We start from the raw sequence: 17189 nt of genomic DNA, 5'->3' as shown, positions 1-17189 counted from the left end.
AATTAGTGTGTGGGTGTGTTTGTGTATAATTCGAACCCAGCTAGTTCGAATTATGTAGAAATTAAGTTCGAATTTAGCTGGTTCAAACTACGTGCATTGGTGGATTTAATGAAGCAGCTTTCGTTTTGGTTGATTCGTGTAAAATTTTGCTCCCCTTAGTTTATTATTGTGATTTGCCCTCACATTAATTTAAAATATAAATTTTGTCCGAGTTCACCATGCATTAAACAAAAGTTAGGCATGTGTAACCAACATATATTTATTGTAGTTAGGCATGTACTAAATGAAATAAATAAAAGTTGGGTACTTTAGAATATAAAGTCTACCAAGAAAAGACTTGAGACTAATATAAAATGAAAAAAAAAAAACAATAAGGTGATGTGGAAGGGAAAGAGAGAGATATGGCAACAATGCTGCTACTCCCTTTCCGAACGCTCATTCCTTCTTTTTCTTCTTCTTCGTCTTCTTTTTCCAGTTCAAACTTCCGACCGGCACCGCTTCGTTGTTCCAACGATCGCCAGGCGCTCTTTAACCGCATTGCTCCTGTCTATGATAACGTGCGCCCCCCTCTTTTCAACCACTACAACCTCTTTCATAACTAGTTAACTAACTAACCAACTTACTTTCTTTCTTTCTGCAGCTGAATGATTTGCTGAGCTTGGGTCAGCATCGAATTTGGAAGCGCATGACTGTTTCCTGGGCTGGGTACCCGTTTTTTCTTCCTTTCATTGCTCTTTTACTTCAAAGTTTCTTTTTTTCATGATTGATTTCTTCTAGAAGGTTAAGTTGTCGTTTTTGCCAAATTGGTACACTCTAGCACTGAAGAACCTCAGCTTATATGCGCTTTACACTCTAAACTTTCGGAATAAAGGGTGCAAAAAATGCATACTTTTATTCAAAATTTAGTCTTCTAATAAAGGGTAGCTTTGTTCGGTTAAGTCAAACACATCATGTGAAGGTCATTTTAGAAGAAAATTGAAAAAGAAACCTTTTTTGCAGCTTTGACAATTTTAGGGGTTTGAAAGTTTAGTTTGTCATCCCAGTGGTAAGGAGAGTTAGCACAAGTCCTAAAGGATCGGAATTTGTACCAAAAGGTTGAAGGTTTGAGTCCTCTTTATTGCTGTGAGGCTACCTTTGGTAGGCTATATGTAAGAGCCTCCATAAGTTCCCATTGAATGCGGAAATGCCCTGGCTTTTGTGGCTTGAACAAGTGCCAAATCCACCTAAAATTTCGTTAAATTGTGAGCCTGGGTTGAACAAGTATATAATATATATACTCAGATGAAAAAGGGAAGGTTAGACATAACAAGATTCTGTTTCTGAAATTCATGTTTGTGTGAGTTTGGTACAGAGCTAAAGCGGGAGACCATGTGTTGGATATTTGCTGCGGAAGTGGCGATTTGTCCTTTCTCTTGTCCCAGAAAGTGGGGTCTGACGGAAAGGTTTCATTTTTCATTTCATTTTATTTTGGATTTTCTAGTTATGTTAGTAAAATTTTGATAATAGGAATCTTCTCGTGTCTTGAGCAAAAATGCTATGTGCATACCAAAACTCAGCTACCATGTATTTGTGTATAAATACATGTGTTGTTTAACTTATTTTTAATGTGTATTTTAAATGGATGGCTGATTTTTTGTGTACACCTAGCATGGTTGGGTCTTGAGCATGTGAATTTGGATCCAATAATATCAAGTAGGAGGTATTTTAATAGGAATAAGCATTTAGTTTATTATTTAAAGAAAGTATGGTTGTGTTGAATGTTTTCTTTTGGGGCTGTAGGTGACTGGTCTTGATTTCTCCAAGGAACAACTATTGATTGCCTCATCTAAACAGCACTCGAAGAACTGCTTCTCAAATATTGAGTGAGCATGGGTAATTTTAGCAGTGTGCAATCTGAAATAAATTTAAATAAATAGATAACATTTGTCTAATGAATCTTTAACAATTTTTAAGAGGGCGTTCCTGTGTGTTTGAGTTTTTTATTGTTGAGTGATTGATGATAAAAAAGAACAAAGAGTAAATAATCGCCATTGTTGTCTTACCATAGGTGGATTGAAGGTGATGCTCTAGATTTGCCGTTTTCTAATGGTTCGTTTGATGCTATAACAATGGGCTATGGTCTTAGAAACGTAGTTGATAGGCCTAAAGCTATGCAGGAAATTTTAAGAGTCCTAAAAGCCGGTAGCTTTTTCTTATCTTAATTACATTAATATGATTATTGGTGTTTATATGCAACTTTGACACCTCCAATATTTCCATTTGCTATGCAGGCTCTAGAGTGGCTATCCTCGACTTCAATAAAAGTGAAGAGTTGCTGACTTCTACGATTACGGTATGTCTCTTTCTCGCCGTTTTGTCTGAGTTACGTAATATTATGCCTGGTGGTTCTATTTCATTGTGTAGAAATCTTATCATTCATATCAATTTGGCTTAGTTAAGGATGTAAAAGTGAAAAGGAAGCATATTCTGTTGAGCAATGTCTACTTCTGTTCACCACCACTTCCTAGGAACACATATATTTGTCATTGAATAATTGCAGATAAAAGTATATGGTCTTTTTTTGTACATGAATATCGATCGATCACTATTTATTTCTGCAGATTTGATTCACTCACTTTAATCTTCATGATTTTCTTTCACCGGCTAAAGGTTTGACTCCCATGTTTCCTCGTCTAATAGGAATGGATGATTGACAATGTTGTTGTTCCAGTGGCATCTGCTTATGGCCTTTCAGAGGACTACAAATATCTTAAGACTTCAATAAGAGGATTTTTAACAGGTTTGGTTTCAGTTTCTTTTATAAGAACAAACATTTTGATCCAGTTTTTGTTCTAGTCCAATATGCTTTTTTAACAGGTTCGACTTCAATTCCAGGCTATAAGAAGAAACTCTATGATTGTTATAATCCAATATGCTTAATTATGTTTATCAGAAAATTATTTAATATGGGCAGTAACAACAATAAGTTGTGTCCTTTTACCTATCTTCTCCAAACTTGCCATGGATCAACATACTTAATTCCGTTTTTACGTGTTTTTTTTTTGCTGCTCTGGAGTAAGAGGACTATAGTTTACATACTTTGAGCAAGTGAGATTCTTGTAATTCAGAAGCGTGTTTAGTATTAGGAAGCAAAGAAAAGGGAATAAAAAGATAAATACTTATGTCCATTGGTGATAGAGCTTTGTCATGTTGATTACCTAACTTAAGAATTCATCACTTGGTGCAGGGAAGGAATTGGAGAAACTTGCTTTAGAAGTTGGATTTTCTAGTGCTCGACATTATGAGCTCAGTGGAGGCTTGATGGGGTGCTTGGTAGCTATGCGTTAGCTGAAATATATGAAATAGAACAACCGCCTCCTTTTGAACTGCTCAGCTTGTAAAATCATATAGTATACAATTGCTTCTAAGAAAAGTAACTATAGTTCTTGCCTTCTATTTTGATGCCTCATGATAGCTGATGGAGGCTTGTACTTATTTTATTTGCAATTGTTAACATTACTAGGCAACACACTAGTCAAGTTTTCTTATTCTTCATATCCTGTCTCAAATAGTGGTCCTTAAATTATAAACTATTGTATACTATTGGACTTTACCTTCAGGCCCAAACTCCAAACTCCGTTAATTCTAAATAAGCCTCAGAACACTTTCTATACTAAGTTACAAGGGATTTTAGGGTGATATCTAGCCTAAATTTTCTCCTTATAATAGCTATATATTCTACATATGGTAATATAATAATTTACGAGTAAAGTGACAAATAAGTTCCTAAAGGAAAAAAAAAAGTACCAATTTGGTCCCTCACAATAGTAAACAATGGATACGTTATATCCTTTTATCAATTTATCACGTAAAACTTAACCGTGGTATTTATATGTACTGTTAATTATTATGACGTGTTTATTTATGAAAGATTGTTATGTAAATAATTTTTGGAGTGAAATTTTTACATAATTTTTGGAGTAAAATTTTACCTATTTTAGTAGGATTCGTTATAAATATAGAGCAGTTAATAATGATTATATAGAAACTCAAAAGCTAAAGAAATACATGGGCAATTCCGTTTCGTTTCGCACTATCCATTGGTGGAAGGAGATATATCCACTGTTTATTATCTTGAAGGACCTAATTGATACTTTTTTTCTTCAAGAACTAATTATTTCTAGGTCAAAATTTTCGAGAATCTAATGGTCACTTTACTCTAATATTTACACATAGTAGATAATTGTTATACACATAAATGTAGCTTTCATATGGAAACATCATGCACTATACATGCATTCTTCAATGCATGAATGTCTCATTTGACATATTCAGTGCTGGTAAAGTAATTATTAATTATGGGCTGTTACATATGTGATTGATCCAAATTTCTATAATGCATGTTAATCATAGGTATATACAGTATATACTGTCTTCTTGCCAAAACACCCATTGGAAATTTGGCTTTACAGGTTCCCATATCCAAAGCATGCATTTAAATTCACAGGTCTAAGCCAGATCATGCCATTCAAAAGTGAAGAAGATAGACATGCTGTATGGAGTGTGTTTCTCTGCATCTTCATGGTCACCTCGGATAAAACGAGCTATGCGACATGGTAGCAATTGATGTTGGTACATTGAGAGGGGAAGATGGGTCGCTACTCATGTCGTGCAGTTCCATGGTACTCTCATCTAGGAAGGGTGGATTATAGGGAGCAGCAAGGTGCTCCTCCTTCTTTGTTAACATATGTAGTGCCTTTGACATAGTTGGTCTCAGTGTAGGGTTCTCTTGGATGCATAGAAGACCTATATGAACCACTCTTAAAACCTCATTCTTAGTATTGCTGCTGTTGTGGTTATGCAACTGAAGATTTGGATCAAATAATTGTGCTGCAGTCCCCATCTGGAAATGCTTCCATACCTGATGTTGCAAAATGACAAGATAAAAGTAAGAACAGTTAGAAAAGTATTAATAATGTACATTTGAAATGAAATTAAGACAACTCTCACAATTGTAACTAGGTTGTCTGAATATTCTGTTGTTTTGCCTCTGTTGTTCTGTCTCCCGGTAACTGTCTCTAACAGTAACACTCCAAAACTATATACATCGGCCTTTTCTGTTAACTGACCATGAGCCAAGTACTCTGGAGCCATATAGCCCCTACAGGTCCATGTGAAAACAAGAGCATACTAATTCAGACATCATAGACACAAGTTTTCTGTAATGGAACTTGGCTCTTAGTCTAATCTGTGTGGTTTTTAATTAGTTCCACGATATTGTATTATTATCGTTGATACTTACAAAGTTCCTGCTATAGCTGTACTTATGTGGCTCTTGTCTTCTTGCAAGGATCTAGCCAAACCAAAATCTGCAATTTTTGCACGAAGCTTTGCATCCAATAGGATGTTGCTGGCTTTTATATCTCTGTGAATTATCCTGATTTCAGAGTTCTCATGCAGGTAAACTAGTCCTTCAGCTGTCCCAACAATAATTTCATATCTCTTCTCCCATTTCAGTTCCCTTCCCTTATTTCTGTCTATAAATGTATGAATTTAGATGTATTATGTTTAGTTCACATTGTGGTAAGATGCCATAGCCAATAACTTTAACTTTAACAAGAATTGCTATCTAGATTACAGGCAATGAAATGGTTTCTTTTTCTCTTTTTATATCTGAGAAGAGAAAACCAACTATATGAGTTTGTCAATTACCAAAAATGAAGCAGTCAAGACTTCTGTTGGGAAGAAATTCATATACAAGCAAGCTTTCAGGTCTTGAACAGCTGCAGCCTAACAGTCTAACTAGATTCTTGTGTTCGATTCGGCTAATTATGTTAACTTCATTGTAGAAATCCAAAGCTCTATGTCTGTTGTTGAAATATAACCGCTTGACGGCAATCTGTCTTCCATCAGGTAGAACTCCCTGCAATAGCAAGTTGTAAGAGTGCCTTTCATATGTCAAAATCGTTGGGATAAGGTACACAAATGAGAGAACTACCTTATAAACTGTTCCGAATCCTCCTTGGCCTAACTTGTTAGCATCATCAAAGGATCCAGTCGCCTTTTCCAGTGTAGAGTACTTGAAATTCAAGCCACTGCAGTGAAGGGACTTTGCTAGTTTTTTCACATCATATGAACCTTGAAGCCAGAACAATGATCGAGATGAGTAAGCATTCTTAAACATAATTGTCTCCTAATATATTATTGTACCTCAATTTGTTAACAGGGCAACATGAGGATCACTAAAAGGACAAGGGCTATGATATACGGAGAAATGCAAACACTATAACGTTTCGGATATTCGCAGAAGTCATCATTCTCATAAGCAAGTACAGTAAGGTACTAATAAGTCACTTACCTCTTCTTTTGTTTTGAATGTATCTGTGTTTCCAGATATAAATCCCAATAACAATTCCAACCACCAGAACAACCACTGAACTGACTATTGGAACAACTAGCACTGCTACGTTCACTGCACAAGATACAACAGTAAAAAGTATTCAAATTTTCTTCAATCTGGAAGCTGGATCCTTAATTGGAACTACAATTCAATTACCTTTTGAACTCCCATTTTCTTGTTCCTTGTTGAGAAAATCTGTGTCTGAGTACCTCATGAAGCAACCGGTGTTAAGTGCTCGCCCTTCCGACCAAGGCAAGCATCCGAATATAGAAGAAGATGCGTTCTCAAGACATGCTTTGCAGGATCTTGGGTCCAAATTCCTCCAACAATCAGCCAGAACATAAGCGGACGCATTAATTGTTCCTGACACAGAAACCTTAACTCTAGCATAGCCAAGGTTGTTTGGTGCATCTTGAACTGCTGTTGAAATTGCTTGCTTTGCTGCTGCTTGAAAACTCGAGTTCTTCCTAGTTGTGTTCCCACATATAGCCTTGTCTCCTGCTCCTGAATACTGATTAAAGAAACTATAGTTCTGAACCCTCATGAAGCAACCATCAAGGTAAATTCGACCACCGTTATAAGGGAAGCATCCAGCAAGAACCGTGCGTGCCTCAGCGTTACACAATGCGCAATCGAGTAAGGAAAGATCGCCATAGCACTGAAACAGGCCATAGTTAGTGTCTGGTCCTGTGCCTGCAACTGCTGTTGCAAAGATGTTAGTGCTAATCTGTTGAGTGATATTGTCCATGGCTGTAACGAAATTCGGAACAAAGGTGGTGTTGTTGTGCTCAAATTGATTGCCACATGTAATTTGGATCGTTTTCGCCCTTGGTTCTGCTATTGAACTCTCTGATAGTAACAGTGCTTCAATGATGAGGTAAACAAAGCATTGAGAGGAGATGAAAGAGTCTGTTCTCTTCATTTTGTATGCAACTATGCTAAGAGCTAAAATGGTGACAACATTATTCAACCAAAGAAGAATCAGAAAACAAAGAAAGAAGAGTGACCATTAAGGTAACTCAACAACGTTTGAAGTGAGAATTGAATTGTGAAGTTGCCATGTGAGATGTGAGCTGGATTATGCGGTAGTGAGTTTAGAAAGAAGCAACTTCAGAGTGGAAAATTTTCTATGCAAATACGCGGTAATACAATGGAAATTTGTGTTCGTGGGTCCCAACTAAGTGGGCCCACAAGTTAAAAACAAATTAAAATAAAAAAGATAGGAAAAGTCTACGGGTCAGCAGATTCATTAAAATCTGGCCAGCACTTAGCCAGCAAAAAAAAATGAGTGATTCTTTATCATTAGATGAAATCTCACACCATTAAATACACTATTGATAGTTAAGTAATGACTATAACTCACAAAATCTGCTAGTCCCTAACACTCCTCAAAAAGATAAAGAAAGAAGTGGCAAAAGCCACGGGGAGAGAGAGAAGTTTCTTTTAGTTTTGAAAGAAAGCAAAAGAAGGCAGAGCGCTTTGACGGGAGTCGAACAAAAATTGGGAGAAAAAGGCATGTTATTTTTTATTGGATTAAATTGGTAAATTTATTTTATTTTTTATGAAATTAGTATGTTATTTTTAGTGTAAAAATGAACATTAGCATATAATTTGTTAGTTGTATTGTCTTTTTTTTTTTTTACTGATTTGAGATATTTATTTTTGTGGAGAATTTATGTTGATTCTATCAGTTTTGATAATGTATTTTATTGATTGTTGAGATGCCTTAGTACTATTAGAAAGACTGTTTATGTACCAATTATTTTAATATTGGAAGATTTTACTAGATTAGGTCTCGTGGATTTTTTGATCCCTTTTTTGGGGGTTTTTCTACGCTAAAAATTCTGATATTTGATTATTTAATTTTTGCCATTATATTTGCTGCTTGGAGTATCTTTGGTATTGTCTATTTAATCATACAAGTTGTGAAAAAATTATTTTTTAGTACTTTCGCTGTTAGACAAGTTCTTATTGAACTTCAATTTTTCCAACAAAATGGTATCTAGAGCTTTGGTTGTTTATTTTTGTGCTTGTGAAAAAAATTATTTTTTTAGTGCTTCTGCTGTTAGACAGGTTCTTATTGAACCTCAATTTTTTCAACAAAGTGGTATATAGAGCCTTGGTTGTTTATTTCTGTGCCTAATTAAATAGAGAAAAATACTCATGGACCAAATATGGTCAAATTAAATTTTCAAAATTATTCGATCTGAAAGACCCTCATGGAAGATATATATGTTGTATAGCAAGGACTTGTATGATCATGTGGAGGGGGATAAATCCAAAGGTAGCAAATCTGATACTGAATGGAAGAAACTGAATCGGAAGGCAGTTGCTTTGATTAGGCAATGATTTGATCTTAGCCTGTATCCACGTGTTGACACCGAAACGAATGCCGAGAAGATGCGAAAGAAATTGAAGGAGTTATATGAGAGAAAGAATGTGCAAAACAAAGCATTTTTTTATTAGGAAACTTGTTAATATAAAGTATATTGAAGGTAAATCAATGTCGATTGTCGGAGCACTTGAGCATTTTTCAGGAGACAGTGAACCAACTGACAAATAATGAAATTACTTTGAATGATGAGTTGCAAGTCTTGTTGTTGTTGAACTCTTTGTTTGATAGTTGGAAAGTTTTGGTTGTGACACTAACTAATTCAGCTCAAATGGAAAGTTGACGTTAGCAATGGTTAAAGAGAACATGTTGAATGAAGAAGGCAGAAGAAGAGAGCGAGGTTTGATTAATGCCTCCTCCCGGACAGAAGCACTTGTTTCAGAGTCACGAAGGAGAAGTCAAAGTAGAAAACATTACAGTTCTGACAAGTCAGAGAGTCGAAGCAAGTCAAGAGAAAAGTACAAGTCAAGAAAGGAGTTTATTTATCACTATTGTAGCAAGTTGGGGCATATCAAGAGATATTGTAGGTTCTTGAAAAGAGAACAATCAAGGGAAAGAAATGAAGACAAAGGTAAAGATAGTGATAAAGAAACTACTACTATTGTTTATGAAGATGTTCTTATCACATATTATAAAAATTATGTGAATTTTGTCTGTGATGATTCCACTTAAATTATGGACTCTGGTACCTCATGTCATGTCATTCTGAGGCGTGAATTTTTCACTTCCTATACTGTTGAAAATTTTGACAAGATCAAATTGGGAGATAAAGGAGTGTGTGATATCATTGGTATGGGTGATATATGGCTTGAAACCAACATGGGATACAAGTTGCAGATGAAGAATGTTAGGCATGAGCCAAATATGCGGTTCAATCTTATTTTAGTGAGGACATTGGATCAAGAGGGGTATTGCACTTCCTTTGGTAGTGAAAAATGCAAGATTACCAAAGGGGATCTCATTGTTGCTGAAAAAGAGGTGAATGTAGCTGATGATTCCTCTTCTGATTTGTGGCATATACGTCTTGGTCACTTGAGCGAGAAATGACTAAACGTCTTAGCCAAGAAGCACTCATTTTTTCGTGAAAGGTACAACTTTAAATACTTATACTCATTCTTTTGTTTGAAAGCATGCTAGAGTATCAATTTATAATTTTGGAGCTCATAGGAGATCACATGTTCCAGATTTAGTTCACACTGATGTTTGCACTATAGATGCTAAGACACTAGGCGATGCATCATATTTTGTTACGTTTATTGATGATTATTCTCAAAAAGTGTGGGCTTTTGTTTTAAAATCTAAAGACCAAGTGTTCGATATCTTCAAACACTTTCATGCAAGTGTTGAAAGAGAAACATGAAGGAAATTGAAATATGTTCGAGCAGATAATAGTGGTGAATACAGGGGTCCGTTTGAAGAGTATTGTAAAGGACAGAGGATTAAGTTTGAAAAGACAGTTCCTAAAACTCCTCAACATAATGGAGTTGCAGAGAGAATGAATCGCACTATCAATGATAAAGTCAGGTGTATGCTCTCTTGGTGCGGATTTTCTAACCACAAACTAACCGGCAAGTGCACCGGGTCGTACCAAGTAATACCTTAGGTGAGTGAGGGTCGATCCGACGAGGATTGATGGATCAAGCAACAATAATTGATTGATAGACTTAGTCAGGCAAATAGAAAGTAATGTTTGGGCAATATAAATGACATTAAACAATATAAAGAATATTGAAGGAAGGCAAGTAAATGAGTTGGGAAGAAAATATGGAGAAAACAGTTAAGGTTTCAGAGTTATCTATTTTTCCGGATTAACTTTTCTTACTAACTATTTTAATCATGTAGGATTTAATTTATAGCAAACTATATGTGACTAGACCCTAATTCTTTAGACCTTTCTAGTCTCCTCTAAAATTCATTAACTGCCAATTCCTTGGTCAATTAATTCCAATTAGAAGCTGCATGATCAAATTTCAGTTTATATGCCACAAAAACTCTAATTACCCAAAAAAGTAAAAGGATTATATGTCACGTATCCCATTAAATCCAAATAATTAAAATTTAGGAGAATATATTTTCAAGCTGTTGTTCAAGTAAAGAGCTTTTCCAAGTTATACAAGAACTTAAATAGAAAGAGGGTCATACTTCCGTTCCACCCAAATTCAAAAGATAAAGAGCAAAAATAATTCTTAAATTATAAATCCATACATGAATTAAAATAGAAAAAGCAATAAAATTAATCCATACAAATAGATAGAGCTCCTAACCTTAACAGTGGAGGTTTAGTTGCTCATGGTTCAGAGTAGAAAACTAGGATTGTAAGTTGGAATGGAATAATATTGTGTTGGAACCCCCTGTTGGAATCCCTTTTATATCCAATCCTAATAATTTAAAATCTATTATCTAAAACTAAAATCATATCTTTTTCTAAAAATAATATTTGAATTTAAATTTAAATTAATTAACAAGTCTTCAGTTGATGGGTGGGGACCACTTGTTTAGTCCATTCTGTAGCTTCTAATCTGTATTTTCTGGACTGAAAACTGGGTCAAAACAGCCCAGAAATCGCCCCCAGCGTTTTTCTGCGTTTTCTGCACGTGGCGCATGTCACGCGTACGCGTCGATGGTCTTTTTTGTGAGTCACGCGGACGCGTCGGTCACGCGCACGCGTCGCTGTGCAAATCTTCAAATCACGCGTACGCGTCAGTCACGCGCACGCTGACGTTAGGATTTTTGCCAGTAAAGAATTTCATAAAAACAGTCGCGTTGTAGATATAGTCTCTAAACCGACAGAAATCCCTTCGTACAAATGTTTTGGTTGTCACAAGTAACAAACCCCTTTTAAAATTGATAACCGAGTATTTAAACCTCGGGTCGTCTTCTCAAGGAATTGCAGGGAGGTATGTTCTTATTATTGGTTATGAGTTTGTAAATTGGGGTTTTGGATCAAGGTAAAAAGTTAGTTAAGTAACAAGTAAAATAAAATAATAATAATAAAATCTCTTGGCAAGATATGAAAACTGGAAGTCCTATCCTACTTACCCTTATCAATTGTAATGAAAATTGGATTTTTCTCCCACTTTGTTAACCTCTAACTATGAAGGTAAGTTAAGTGGATGAATTAATTCTGATTCCTTAAGTCCTAGTATTTCCTTGGGAAAAGTCAGAGTTAGTGGAACTCGAATTAATTCTTGAAGAATTCCAATTTTCAATTAACAATGAGTTTGATAACTCAAGAGTCTCCAATGACTCAACCAAAGCCAAAAGGGAAAAATCTAAATTATTTATATAAATAAAAGAAAGCAATCATAAATCTGAAATACCTCAATTACCTCTAATAAAGATATCAAATGTAACATGGAAGAGTTCATAAATTAAATTAGAAAAATAAATAAAAATAAAGAACTTGGGATTGAGAGTCACTCCTAAAACTAAGAGAAGTCCTAAATCCTAATCCTAAGAGAGAGGAGAGAACCTCTCTCTCTAAAAACTACATCTACTCCTAAAATTGTAAATATGAGAGCCCTAATTATGAATGGATGCATTCCCCCACTTTATAGCCTCTAATCTGTGTTTTCTGGGCCGCAAACTGGGTCGGAAACAGCCCAGAATTCGCTGGTTGCGAATTCAAATGCGCTGATTTCTGTCACTGCGACGCGGCCGCATGGATCACGCGGTCACATCGCCTAGTGTCAGGGGAACTATAGAATATTATATATCAAATCGAAGCCCCGGATGTTAGCTTTCCAACTCAACTGGAACCGCGTCGTTTGGACCTCTTTAGCTAAAGTTATAGCTGTTTGAGTGCGAAGAGGTCAGGCTGGACAGCTTAGCAACTTCTTCATGTTCTTGTATTCCTTCCACTTTTGCATGCTTCCTTTCCATCCTCCAAGTCATTCCTGCCCTATAATATCTGAAAACACTTAACACACATATCAAGGCATCTAATGGTGATAAGAGAGGATTAATAATAAGCAAATATAAGATCAAAGAAGCATGTTTTCAATCAAAGCACATAATTAGGAAGGCAAATGTAAAACCATGCAAATAGTATGAATAAGTGGGTAAAGAGTAGATAAAAACCACTCAATTGAGTACAAGATAAACCATAAAATAGTGGTTTATCAACCTTCCCACACTTAAACACTAGCATGTCCTCATGCTAAACTCAAGAGAAACTATAAAGAAATGAAGAGGAATGGTAGAATGTATGAAATGCAACCTATCTTATATGAATGCAACTACATGCAAAATGTTCCTACCTACTTGGTTAAAAATAAATAAGTTCCCCCAAGACAAACTTAAAATCATATTTCACTAATTAAAATTATACCGTAAAAACAAGTAAACTTGTAAGAAGATAACTCATGAAAGCAGGGAACATAGAATTAAGCACTGAACCCTTACAGGAAGTGTATATGCAGTCTAATCTCTCAAGTGTATAGGGCAATGTTCTGAAAACCGGACCGGACCGGCCGGTTCAACCTGGTTAACCGGAAACCGGTTCCTTAACCAGTCCGGTCCACCTCTAAAACCGTCCTGCAAAAAACCGATAAAAAACCGGTCGAACCGGTGGTTAACCGGTGGACCGGGCTAACCGACCCGGTTTTTATAGGCGCCGGTTTTTCCTTCTGCTAGTAAAACGACGTCGTTTGTAAAAAAAAAAAAAAAGATGAATAACGCGTAACTTGCAGGCTGCCACTCCCAAAATTGAAAATCCAAAGGCAAAATCCCTAAACCCTATTCTCCAAAACATTCGAAGAACATTGCTGAAGACTGAAGAGTGAAGAAACCTCCATTGCCACTCCCAACCATCAGCTCCACTCCCAATCTATTCTCCACTCTCCGAAATTGAAGCAGCTTCTGCATACAACGGATCTTAGGGCGCCGTGAAGAACACCCGACGTTCGGCCACGTTCGCGCACCGTCGCCAACGCTCGCGCACCGTCGCGCACCTGGGTTTATGGTTTTCTCCGTTTCTGGCTTCTGGGTTTCTCCGTTTTTGGCTTCTGGGTTTCTGAGTTTCTCCGTTTCTGGCTTCTTGGTTTCTGGGTTTGTGGCTTCTGTTCGTGCTGTGTTGTTTTCTGGCTTTTCTTCGTTCTTCTCTTGAGGTAAGATCTGGGTTTCTGGTATCTGTTCAGTGTATGTATACTGTTTCAATTTTTTTTCTGGCTTCTGTTCTTCTATTTTTTTATATGATTAATCAAATGTGGAATGAATTTGTTGTATACTTGTATGTTGGATTTGGGAATAAAATTGATGCATGTTGAAATTGAAAATTATGTTCTGGTCTGTTCTTCAATTTTTATTTTTTTTAATCTTGTCAAGTCTGCTCTGTTTATTCCACATGAATTTGTTGTATACTTGTATGTTGGATTTGGGAATAAAATTGATGCATGTTGAAATTGAAAATTATGTTCTGCTCTGTTCTTTAATTTTTATTTTTTTTTAATCTTGTCAAGTCTGCTCTGTTTATTCCACATGAATTTGTTGTATACTTGTATGTTGGATTTGGGAATAAAATTGATGCATGTTGAAATTGAAAATTATGTTCTGAAGGCATGCAAAGAGCAAAAAAGGCATTCAAGACCATGTTCAGAAATCGGAAAGCTGCTTATACGCCATACACGAGTATCTTGAAAATGAGGTGGGATAAGCATTTGAAGCGTGATCTCCATGCGGCAGCGTACTTTTTAAATCCGGGCATTTTCTACAGTGAGGGTTTTGTTGAGAAGGCAAATGTTTTGAGATCTTTACTTGATTTGCTTGATGTTGAAACACTTTGTGATGACTCAGTTGCTGCAATGCAAGAGATACAGCTGTATCGAGATTGTAAAGAAAGTTTTGGGAGGGAAAGTGCTAAGAGAGCAGCATCAAGACTCGAACCTGGTAAGTTATTTGACTTATTTCATATCCAAGTTCAGTTTAGTTTCAAAGTTTATTATGTTGGGTGATAATTGGTAAACATTAAAAAGTATTTGATTTTTATATCTATATAGGTGAATGGTGGAGGCTACATGGTGGGAGTGCTCCTAATTTGCAAAAAATGACAGTTCGTCTTCTTCATCAAACCTCTTCTTCATCTGGATGTGAGAGGAACTGGAGCCTTTTTGAACAAATCCATTCAAAGAGGAGGAACCGATTAGAGCATCAAAGGTTAAGTGACATTGTTTATGTCACCTATAACCTACGCCTTCAATCTAGGTTGCATCGAAAGAAGAGGAATTATGACCCAATTGACATTCAAAGCATTGACACAGTAGATTTTTGGGTAATGGCAGATGAGGATGATCCTGAATTTACTAATGGAGATGTTGAAGGCATTGAAAGTTTAATATACACTGATAATGCTATGCCTTCGTATCCTAATGGTGAGTGACATAGCAAACTTTGTTTCCTTCCATAAAGATACATGTCATTAACATTGATTTCTTATTGAGTTTTCTTTCTATTTTATTAGATGGTGGAGACATGGAAGTTGAAGTGGATATGCCTGATGTTATAATTGAATCCTCAAATACTTCTTTTGGTGATATTTCTGAAGATGCTGGCTTTGGCTTACCTGTTTATGATGGAGACATCGGAACACTTAATGATGATTATGACTTTTGATGAGTAGTGTCTTTGTTTAGTTGAAGTATTGTTTGTTGAACATTGTTTCTTTTGGTTGCAAAACATTGTGTTTGTTACTTTGTCATTTGTCATTTATGTGCGTTTTGAATATTGTCATTTGAAGTTGTTTATGGCCTTTTAATGATAAATTATGTATTGTTCATTTTGTGAAATTGTTAAATTTTGAATCTTATTAGTTTAAAATTATTGAATTTAACTTTTTAAAATTATGTATTTAATTTTTTATAATTTCGCTCTATATTTAATTAAACCGGTTCAACCACGGTTCAACCACGGTTGAACCATTGAACCATTAAACCAGTCACTTGACCGGTTCGATGACCGGTCCGGTTCTCGCAACCTTGGTATAGGGTTAATCACTCTACTCTTCTCTAGTCATGCTTTCTAAACTTTGTTCTTCATTTAACCAATCAACAAATATTTAATGTACCAATGCAAACATCATGAGGTCTTTTCAAGGTTGTAATGGGGACAAGGTAAGGGTGAGGGTATATATATAAGGCTAAGTGAGCTAGTGAAGTGAATCCTTGAGTAGTCTAAGATCTCACCTAACATATACATACTCTATTAAAATTATACTTAGCTACCCAAATTTTCCCACTTTTGTATTACATACTCATGTATCAAACTTATTATTTTTATTATTATTTTTTTTTTTTTTGAATTTTGTCCCATGTGCATTGGTTCTTTTTATTTTGCATTTGGGGTAATATATATATTTTTTTTCTTTTGTATCCCCTTATTTAATTACTTAATATTTTTTTTTCAATGCACATGGTAATTTGATTATTTTGATTTTACATGAGCATGCTTTCCAAAACTTTTATTTTGAAATGTCTTTATTCTTTTTAATTTTCTACCTTTGTTTTTATCATCCATGTTCCCATAAGGTTCCCCATACTTAAACAATACACAATTTCTATCTTAAGCTAACCAAGGATTTAACTTGGGATTTTTATTTTGTTTTTCTGCTTAAGACTAGTAATGTGGTTATTAAAACAAGGAGGGATTTAGAAGCTCAAGGGGGCTAACAAGGGTGATGTAAAAGGTAGGCTAATTTGGGATAAGTGAGCTAGAATCAAACAATGGCCTCAATCATATGCAAGCATGTAAATACACTAAATAATGGACATATAGATTGGAACAAAATATAGATTACAATCATAGGGAAGGAAACACACAAGAATAAAAATTTATGGTTAAATAATGTAACCATGTAAATAAGCTCAAAGTCTCACAGGTTGTGTGTTCTTTGGCTCAAAAACCATGTTTCAAATACAACTTCAAACAAGTTTAACACAAAAATTTTCATTTTAAATTAGTGAAATTTTTCAAAAATAGGGTCCTAAAAAGAATTTTATTACTTTAACCAAGTAGTAACTAAATGCACAAAATTAAATAAACATGCAATCAAATATGCAGATGCAACAATGAACAAATTAACATTGGTGTTGAAATAGGAAATAACTAACCCATGGAGATCGGTATCGACCTCCCCACATTTAAAGATTGCACCGTCCTCGGTGCATGCTAAGATGTGCAGGTGGACGGGTTGTTTCAACTGTTTCTTTTCTCTAAGGATTGAGCAGATAGACTTGTCTGTCTCCCCATGTAAACGTCTTCCGGTTCTCTTCTTGGTGGCCATCCTGAAAGAAAAAGGAAAGAAAGGTAACCCAATAATAGAGATAAGAAAATAAATGAAGTATGGTTGGGTTAATGCCAAATGAAAAGGGTCTCATTTACATGGTAGCTGCAACATGTAAGTGAGAAAATAATAGAAGCCATGGC

The 17189-nt window shown here is 35.5% G+C and overlaps 3 protein-coding genes across 3 annotated transcripts; 2 read left to right on the top strand and 1 right to left on the bottom strand.

Annotated features, from left to right (window-relative positions):
- The first annotated feature begins 324 nt into the window (after nt 1-324).
- LOC112749985 (2-phytyl-1,4-beta-naphthoquinone methyltransferase, chloroplastic) lies at nt 325-3534 on the top strand. Its single transcript, XM_025798453.3, has 8 exons — nt 325-557; nt 641-705; nt 1352-1442; nt 1780-1862; nt 2048-2181; nt 2271-2332; nt 2680-2779; nt 3227-3534. The coding sequence occupies exons 1-8, from the start codon at nt 402-404 to the stop codon at nt 3325-3327; spliced, it is 792 nt and encodes a 263-aa protein (XP_025654238.1). The 5' UTR covers nt 325-401; the 3' UTR covers nt 3328-3534.
- A 636-nt stretch (nt 3535-4170) lies between these two features.
- LOC112749984 (cysteine-rich receptor-like protein kinase 2) lies at nt 4171-7496 on the bottom strand. The gene is made up of 7 exons (XM_025798452.3): nt 6536-7496; nt 6338-6451; nt 5978-6117; nt 5692-5902; nt 5282-5516; nt 4990-5140; nt 4171-4900 (listed from the first exon to the last, which is right to left on the bottom strand). The coding sequence occupies exons 1-7, from the start codon at nt 7299-7301 to the stop codon at nt 4565-4567; spliced, it is 1953 nt and encodes a 650-aa protein (XP_025654237.1). The 5' UTR covers nt 7302-7496; the 3' UTR covers nt 4171-4564.
- Nucleotides 7497-14329: 6833 nt separating this feature from the next.
- LOC112748117 (uncharacterized) lies at nt 14330-15380 on the top strand. The gene is made up of 3 exons (XM_025796327.1): nt 14330-14657; nt 14768-15139; nt 15229-15380. Exons 1-3 carry the CDS (start codon nt 14330-14332, stop codon nt 15378-15380), a joined length of 852 nt encoding a protein of 283 aa, XP_025652112.1.
- The last annotated feature ends 1809 nt before the right edge of the window (nt 15381-17189 follow it).

Source organism: Arachis hypogaea, chromosome 15 (assembly GCF_003086295.3).
Source record: "Arachis hypogaea cultivar Tifrunner chromosome 15, arahy.Tifrunner.gnm2.J5K5, whole genome shotgun sequence".
In the NCBI taxonomy this organism is placed as follows: domain Eukaryota; kingdom Viridiplantae; phylum Streptophyta; class Magnoliopsida; order Fabales; family Fabaceae; genus Arachis; species Arachis hypogaea.
Note: the sequence above shows the minus strand (reverse complement) of the source record. Positions and strands in the feature narration are given on the sequence as shown.